An 8,927-nucleotide genomic window follows, 5' to 3' on the forward strand; every position below is an offset into this window, starting at 1 on the left:
GCTCAACTCAATCGTCACCGGCAGGCCCGAGTCTGAATTTCCGGGAAATTGAGCCTTGAGCAGGGGAGCCCGAGCCTCCACACGGCAACGTGGTACGCCCGGGCGGCAATCAGGGGCGTACCTACGTTAGCCCTCCCGGTGTCACAGGACACCGGGTAAATCTCGTGCTTACGCTATACGAGGTCCATATTTATGGGCTGGACACCGGTAATTTTTTGAGCTGGACACCGGCCAGCCCAGCGATTAAGCAGCGAGGCAGTGCAGCCCACGTAGACGTAGACACCAGCGGTCAATGCCCATCCGAGCGTAGCTAACGTGCGGACACCGAGACCTATGGCCTGGCTAGCTAATTAGCTGCCGATCGATCAATCGATCTCTGTTTACTCGTATCTCTGTACGACTGCTCGCCTGTTTGGCTTCTAGCCTTTCTGGTCTGTCTCATCTGGTCACGGCGTCGCCCTAAACCCTAAACCCCCTCCGCCGCTCGGCCAGACGGCCAGTCGCCAGTCCGCCTAGTCGCCACAGCACCCAACCGCCAAACTCTATCATCCCGGCCTCTTCCGCTCTTAGCTTTCTGGAATTTTGATTTTTGATTTTTGAAGTAAACAAAGGTATGACTCCCTGCACTTGGTACTAATTGTGGATCTCTCTGACTCCCTCAACTATCCTCAACTATCAGTAGGCATCTCAATTCTATATAGTTTCTGTTATCCTATTGTATGGTTAGGGTTCTAAAATTTAAAGGTAATATAATTGGGAACAAATTGCTGCGATTTGCCAATTTCGGTTAGTGATTCACATCCAACTGGATTATTTCTCAACCTCGTGAACGGCACCAGGAAGGCACAATGTCAAGTAAGTTTAACTCCCTAATTGTACAGTTTAATCAATATGCTTATTTATTGTTTCTATTCTTGCAAGTTCAAACACAGATGATGTAACTCGTTGTGCATTTTTTCGAACACAAAAATCGGAAAATTACAGGAAAATTGATGGAAAGGACGTAGAGGGTTATTTGAAAAAAGTAATGCTCGTCACTTAATTTATGAATTATTCCGCAAGTTCATTTAATATGTACTAAGTTATTTTTTTATAGGCGATCAGGATCTATTGTCTGTCGTCGTCCGATTATATTTATTTTCATTGTTTGGAGTTTGCGTGCTTTAGTGTTGTACTTCACATAATCAACTAGTACTTCAAGTCAAAGCGAGACATTTCATTTTGGGAGGGAATCTTACTGCCATACATTTTAACTTGTCAAGTGTGCTATCATATAGGAGTATATGATGTACACATGGACACCGGGACATTTTTGTTCTGGGTCCGCCCCTGGCGGCAATGTCAGCCGACGTGAATGTTCCAAGCGAATACCGGCGGCTTGCGTGCTGGAACCCCAAGACGTAGTTGCCGGACGGCTGCCGGCGTGCTGGAACTCCCCGACGTAGTTGCCGGACGGCTGCCGGCACACGCCATTGCAGCCGGCAGAGCTCTTGTGCATCGAAGCCACGGCGGCGGCAAAGAGGAAGCACCAGGCTGCCAGTGACGAGTGGACGGCTCCGGGGAGGCACCGTCCCCGAGAAGAACCGGGGAAGGAAGCGGCGGCGACGACGAAGCTTGGGCAGCCGTCGACGGATTTGGGCAGTGGCGACTCCATTCCTTCCACTAGCGGCTACGGGGCACAACGGGGAAGCGGATCCGGCCAGCGTCGAGCCACGGGGAGATATAACACCGGTGGATTTGGCCGGTGGCGGGGTGCGGCTGCGCGGTGGAGTGAGTGTGCGAGCTGCAAATTTGCTGCACATAAAGCTCTTTCTTTGGGCAGCCCAAAAAAATTAGTAACAGGCCACACAACCTACACTCTTCTATCAACAAGATATACAAACGGAAACAACAACAAGAAATCAACAGGACATATCACTACTCATGCCGATGCTGTTCCAGCGAGAGAAGCTGTTGACAGACCGTTCTACATCAAAACATGATCGTCTTACTCATACAAGCCTAGTGGCAGTACATATGTATATAATCTTACAACCACTCAACTACGTTTTCTAACAACCATCTGTACTTCACACTTTCAACCCAAAAATTTCGAACTACTTGGGCTGAATACACTGCAAACGAATGGGTTGTTTGACCCCACTACAAACTAAGCTCCCGTTATCAGGTTGACAGTCAAACCATCCTTGTACAACTCCAAGTATCCAGATGTTTCTTCCATCTATGATGAATCTCCTGACATGGCCCACCACGATGTAGGGCTCGCCACCTCGCGGGCATGATGGGGCCGCGTCGCTGTCCATGGCCATCTGGTGAAGAAAGAGTGGTGCGGGGTTATAGACATCTTATTCATCGAGTACTCCAAGTCGTCATCATCATTGTTGATACCTATCTCGACATGATCATCCAAGCTCCCACGTTCATCTCAAGGGCGTCAAGGTCCTCGAGCTTGTGCCTTGTCGTCATCGTCGTCGGTGTCATTGACGTATGTTGTCTTGCGGGTGTTACCTAATAACGCCTCTCTACCAACGGGCGAAGGAATATGGAATAAGTCACATATTGGAGCGACACTTCTAACACCAAAGCTTGTACTTCTAGCAGCGTCGTCCACAGCAACATTGCTGACAATGGACGACAACACCGATGCTGCCGGCCCGACAGGACCAAGGGAAAATCTTATCTTATGATGATAACGACAATGTGGCATACATGAGGTATCTTAAGCTAAGTGTGTGCGAATCTATATGATTACCTTGATTAGCTAATGTATTATCATATGAGAAGGACGAGCTACTTATGTTTGTTGACACAATATATTATCTTATGATTAGTTGACGATAAGGACAATGACGGACCCGGTCTCCTGAAACATAGTAAAGCTCAACCAATGGTAATTTTGGAGGTTCCATTCCAGCTGCTTGATGTATACCGGCTCTAGTCTCCAGCCAACGTGTACGCCAGATGCTTCCTGGCAAATCAGTCAGTTAGCTCGGGCTCTATAAAAAGAGTAAGCTCACAGACCCACATCACAAGTTCACAATTACTGCTATATGCAGAAGGCAAGAACTACACCACCAAGAGACAAAATTGAAAGCCACCATTCGAACCATGGAACTTGCGACGGCGGCCATGCACTCTCTCCTCCCTAAGCTGGTCGAGCTCCTCCAAGGAGAATACAAGCTGCAAAAGGATTTGAGGAAAGATGTAGAATTTCTCGAGAGGGAGATGAGGAGCATAGACGTTGCCCTCCGCAAAGTGGCCATGGTGCCGCCTGACAAGCTCGATGAGAACTCCAAGATCTGGGCCAATGATGTCAAGAAGCTATCATACGAGATGGAGGATGCCATTGAACGCTTCCTCGTGGTTGGCTTTGTGCCTGCCACTAACCCAGGCAGCTTCAAAGGGTTCGTGAAGAAGGTATCCAACGTGTTCACAGAAGTCAAGACCCGCCACCAGATCGCCTATGCAATCAAAGGCATCAAGGATCAGGTCCAGCAGGTGGCAGATCGACGTGACAGGTACAAGATTGATGATGTTGAGGCAAGTCAGGCTACTACAACCATCATTGACCCTGTTGACCCTCGCATGATGGTTCAATTCAAAGATCAGAGAGAACTTGTTGGTATCAAGAAGCCAAGGGACGAGCTAATCAAGAGGCTGGTAGATGATGATTGTGTGTCCAAGCAGAAGCTCAAGGTACTCTCGATCTTCGGATTTGGAGGACTTGGCAAGACAACTCTTGCCAGAGCAGTTTATGATAAGTTGCAAACGAAATTTGAATGCAAGGCTTTTTATTCGGTGGGTCAGAATCCTAACCTGAAGAATGTTCTCATAGGAATTCTCCTCCGACTTGAGAAAGACTCTTGTTCCAATGAAACGATGTTAGATGAGGGGCTGCTCATTGAGAAACTCCGAGAGCTTCTTGCAAATAAGAGGTACCACGCACTATCCAACCTAATATCCATGCTATGAGATATCTACCTCACTGCAAATGCATGATTACTCTATACTCCTATCTTGTAATAAAAAGGGTGAGGAAGAAATAGGTGTTTTGTTTTCTTGCAGATGTTTTACATCAATTAGATTTAGATTTCATTGTAATACTCTTACGCGTGTTAAACAAATACCAGATTTACCTACTATCAAATGTTCGTGCCAATTATTTTTGCTTAACTGGAATCATGTTAGTTTAGATGGTGTATTATATGAAATATTATATTTCATTTATGGATTAAGGTTTAAGAAACTCTAATAGAATTAACTCAATCAATCCCTTGCATCTATTTTGATAATGACTTCCAGTTCTCATTTATTATTTACTTATCCTATGAAGCACCTTGGTGTAAGTAGAATAATGCTATTTTCGGATTCATGGTTGAGGTTCTTGCACATTTCTTTTCTTTCTATGTCGACACTTTAGATATATAGATTTACTAATCCATGCCTCTCGTGTTGCCATGTCAATAGGTACCTCATCATTGTTGATGATATATGGGATATGAGTTCATGGGACATACTCAAATGTGCTTTTATTGATAGTGAATGTGGAAGCAGAGTCATCACAACTACTCGTATTTTTGAAGTGGCGAAAGTGGCAAGTGATATTTACAGGCAAGAACCCCTTTCTCCTGGTAGATCTAAGGAATTGTTCTTGTTGAGATTATCTATTAGCAGAAGCAAAAACAATAGTGATCTATCAGTTAAGACAACTAAAAAGATATTACAAAAATGTGGTGGCATGCCGTTAGCTATCATTACAATAGCAAGCTTATTGGCTAGTAAACCAATAAAGGATTGGTCTGGGGTCTATGACTCTATTGGGTTTGGAAATGAAGATAACAAAGAAGTGGATAACACAAGAAAGATTTTGCTATATAGCTACTATGATCTTCCATATTATCCACGGCTTTGTCTATTGCACCTAAGCGTATACCCTGAAGATTATGAGATCAAAAAGCAAACTTTAATATGGAAGTGGCTAGCTGAAGGATATGTCCATGAGGAGCCAGGAAAAGATCTATTTGAGATCGGAGAGAAATACTTCAACGTGCTGATAGATAGAAGCATGATTCAGGCAGTGGAGAAGCCATATCACAGTGTCATATATGCTTGTCGTGTGCATGATTTGGTGCTCGATATGATTCATTTCCTATTAAAGGAAGAAACTCTTGGTGTTGTATTGAACAGTAACAGGACACTCACGTCTCCACATAGCCTTGCTTGTAGGTCAGCCATGAAAAATGAAGTCATAGAGCAGGATGGTTGTATGGCTAACAAAAGCATGCAGCAAGTGAGGTCATATAATGCCACCATGTGTCATTTTAGTATGCTGCCATTACTTACAAACTTTAAAGCTCTGCGTGTATTGGCTTTAGAAGAATGCACTTTTTTGACAAGAGGCATGTTTTCAATGAAGCCGGAAGTTTCTTATCCTTATCATCTTAAGCATCTTGGGAAGCTGATTCACTTGAGGTACCTTGGAATCTCATGCAAGTTTGGGTTGCGTGGCAGGCCTATCGTTGTGATGCCTGAAGAAATAGGCGATCTAAGGTTTTTACAGGTACTGGACTTGAGCGGAGCTGACATAATAAAATTACCTCGAAGTGTTGGTCAGCTAACACAATTAAAGTGCATGCGCTTTGGCAGTTTAAGCGTGGGGTTGTCGAACTGGACGAACATAACATCCCGTGAAGAGATGCTGTCGAGTGGTATCTCTTTTGACTTTCTGAAAGATCTGGGCAAGCTGATGGAGCTGAGAGAGTTCAAGATAGGTTATCAAGAGCTTGGTATTGGTAATGTGCGGCTCGAAGATTTGATGGAAACCATTGGCAATCTGCACAAACTTCAAGTCATAGAAATTGATCTTATTAGTTATGGGCCATGGTCTGGTTACAATGGCTCTGTGGTTCTTGGGCATCTCCGTCATCTGAGACTGAATGGTCAGCTTCCTGGTCTGCCCATGTGGATCAACTCCTCGTGCCTCCCGAACTTATGTCACTTGTATATGCGTCTTAAAGCTACGAAAGCGTGGGATATGGAGATCCTTGGGAGGTTCTCAGAGCTCATTACTCTGCAAATTCGTTCCAGAGATTACATTGTTTTTCCTGATGCCATGGAAGAGGGTGCATTCCCCAAGTTGAGATACTTGGAGCTGTCAAATGTTGTACGGCCGGAATTTGTATGGGGAGCAATGCCCAGCCTAGAGTCTCTTATGTTATACGCCCTGGTACTGTCCAGTGGCGTGGACTTCAACAGCTTGGAGAACCTCCCTCGTCTTGAGAAAGTTGACGTTCACATACATGGTACCGCTGCCATGCGAATTGACATGTTGCAGGCAATTGCGTCATTGAAGCACACAATTGAGATCCATCCCAACCGTCCTACACTCAAGGTACGTGTTCAGTACAACATCACAAAAGTAGTTTCTTTCTCATTTACTTTAAAGAAGGAGTTTATTTCTCACGACACCTTTGTTTCTTTTGCAGTTTGATACCAAAGTAATATCCGAAGAAGACTTCCTCGCCGCTACCTCTACAACTACAAGCTCTTGGATTTAACAAATTTGCTTCGCTAAGATGATGACCTTTGATTACGGCGCCCTGGTGATGGTTGCGGAAGAAAGAAGACTTTGGCACACCAGAAAATTAAGATCCCGAGCAGACACTGCAAGCCTAGCCCACCTACTATCAATTAACCACCGTTTCAATAGGTGCAAGTAGTAATCATATACGTCGAGTTCTTGTAGTCTTCCCCCTCCCTCGCCACGGGCCACATCTCCCGATCTGGGTCATCCCCAGCCTGCCTGCAGCTCGGAGGCGCGCCGCCCCCCATCCAGGCTGCTGCCGGTGGGGGACTCTCGGACGGTTCCGCATCGCCTCTGATGGGCTCATCTCACTCCTCCCCCTCGTCTGGGCGCTCCATTGCGGCGGAATCCCGGCACCCTGACTCCGTCAAGGTCTTCATGCCGGAGGGAGACTATGAGGCGGCCCGGTGCCTTGCCATGGTCACCATCGAGCCCTCCAACGCCTTCCACAACGACACCACTGCCGTCCAGGCAGCCGTCATCAACTCCATCGGGCACCTGCAGCCCAAAAACCGTCCCTTCTTTCATCGGGGCCATGTACCTTCGCTTCGCGTCTGCGGCTGATCGTGGTGTAACAAGTTTCGAGGGAGTATGTTGTTACTCTAAGTTCTAGTCCAACTCAAAATTCGAGGACTAAAAGGCCTGGGCAGAAGATGCATACATAGTTCAAGTTGGTAACTATTGACGCCAGGCTGCTATCTCTGATGAAATGAAACTTGACGTCATGCACAAAATTCGAAATGTCAAAAAAAGGGCAATTCAAAATGTCAAAAAAAGGGCAACAGCTTTACAGAAACAGGCCACACAACCTACACTCTTCTATCAACAAAACATACATACAACAGAAACAACAACAAGAATCAACAGGATATATCACTCAAGCCGATGCTGTTCCAGTGAAACAACCTGTTGACAGACCGTTCTACATCAAAATATCATCGTCTTACTCATACAAGCCTAGTGGCAGTATATATATATAATCTTACAACCACTCAACTACGTTTTCTAACAACATCTGTACTTCACACTCTCAACCCAAAATTTTCGAATTACTTGGGCTGAATACACTGCAAATGAATGGGTTCTTTGACCCCACTACAAACTAAGCTCCCCGTATCAGTTTGACAGTCATACCCTCCTTGTACAGCCCCAAGTATCCAGCTGTTTCTTCCATCTATGGTGATTCTCCTGACATGGCCCACCGCGACGGAGGGCTTGTCGATGGTCTGATCCTCGCTGGCATGCTGAGGCCGCCGTCGCTGTCCATGGCCATCTGGTGTAAGAAAGAGTGGTGCGGGGTTATAGACATCTTGTTCATCGTGTACTCCAGGTCGTCGTCGTCACTGTTGATGTCTATCTCGACATGATCATCCAAGCTGCCCACATTCATCTCAGGGGCATCAAGGTCCTCGAGCTCGTCGTCATCGTCGTCGGTGTCGTCGCTATACGTTGTCTTGACCATGGACCAGAACTCAAAATTCGGACGGATATATCTGCAGGCACAAGTGGAGCAAAACTGTGAGTATAACGAGGACAACTAGCTAGAGAAGTCCAACAATACACTGCAAATCACTGTTCTCCAGACAGATAACAGAAACTAAAATCCCAAACAGTTTTGTCAAAGTATAGTTCTTCTGAAACCTAAGGGAAGTCCAACAATGACATGGCTTACTAGACATTCCCATCAACAGAGCACAAACAATGCAAAGAGCAGTGGTTAATTGCCGCTGTAGTAGGCTTCAAAAGTTCAAAAAAAACGTCAGTGGTGCAAACCTGTCAGATTCTTTTAGCAGGTAAGGATCAAATGGGAAGAACATGTCAAGTCTATTGATTCCTCCAAAAGTCCTGGACAAATCAGATTCAATTGCATCTTCAGCTGCTGGATCCACAAATGCAGCAACCAATCCGGCATCCTTGGCCTGTCTCAGAAACTCGTTTACTATTGAAGGCAAGCACACCTAGGATATCAAAGGACACTGTGAATTGCCAAAATAGCATAGTATTGCCAGTTAATAACTCCAAGCATCAAAATGTAACCACTCATGGAGATACCTAAAGAGGGTATATTATCAAGGAGGCAGAGAGTGCATGTCATACAAACCTTTAGAGGTTCTAGTCGGTGGCGAAACAGAAATCCAAAAGGCATGTGAAACAGATCTGATTTAAGATTTGGATAATCCATAATAGATCTCAAGCGAAAGCAAAGGACATACATCACAGCCTGCAGATTAAGAAATATATGAAAATAAATGCTTAGAGACAGTGTGATGAAAATAGTGAAAAACACTTACTCCCTCCGTTCACTTTTGCAAGTCATTTCAGACAACTGAAAATGGACTGCTTT

At 45.3% G+C, this 8,927-nt stretch overlaps 2 protein-coding genes across 3 annotated transcripts in view; one reads left to right on the forward strand and one right to left on the reverse strand.

The window, feature by feature from the left end:
• Window positions 1-3,108: 3,108 nt before the first annotated feature.
• LOC119339208 (disease resistance protein PIK6-NP-like) lies at window positions 3,109-7,147 on the forward strand. Its single transcript, XM_037611346.1, has 4 exons — window positions 3,109-3,935; window positions 4,468-4,647; window positions 4,927-6,391; window positions 6,746-7,147. Exons 1-4 carry the CDS (start codon window positions 3,109-3,111, stop codon window positions 7,145-7,147), a joined length of 2,874 nt encoding a protein of 957 aa, XP_037467243.1.
• Window positions 7,148-7,427: 280 nt separating this feature from the next.
• The window catches only part of LOC119335502 (RNA polymerase I-specific transcription initiation factor RRN3-like), a 7,102-nt gene continuing 5,602 nt past the window's right edge, over window positions 7,428-8,927 (reverse strand). For both annotated transcript variants that reach the window (XM_037607621.1, XM_037607622.1), the window contains 3 exons: window positions 8,685-8,804; window positions 8,357-8,541; window positions 7,428-8,076 (listed from right to left, as the gene is read on the reverse strand). In XM_037607621.1, coding sequence (XP_037463518.1) covers window positions 7,758-8,076; window positions 8,357-8,541; window positions 8,685-8,804 — 624 coding nt within the window. In that variant the 3' untranslated portion in view covers window positions 7,428-7,757. The remainder of the gene's footprint in view (window positions 8,077-8,356; window positions 8,542-8,684; window positions 8,805-8,927) is intronic.

The sequence above is a fragment of the Triticum dicoccoides genome, chromosome 7B (assembly GCF_002162155.2).
Source record: "Triticum dicoccoides isolate Atlit2015 ecotype Zavitan chromosome 7B, WEW_v2.0, whole genome shotgun sequence".
NCBI classification, from domain to species: domain Eukaryota; kingdom Viridiplantae; phylum Streptophyta; class Magnoliopsida; order Poales; family Poaceae; genus Triticum; species Triticum dicoccoides.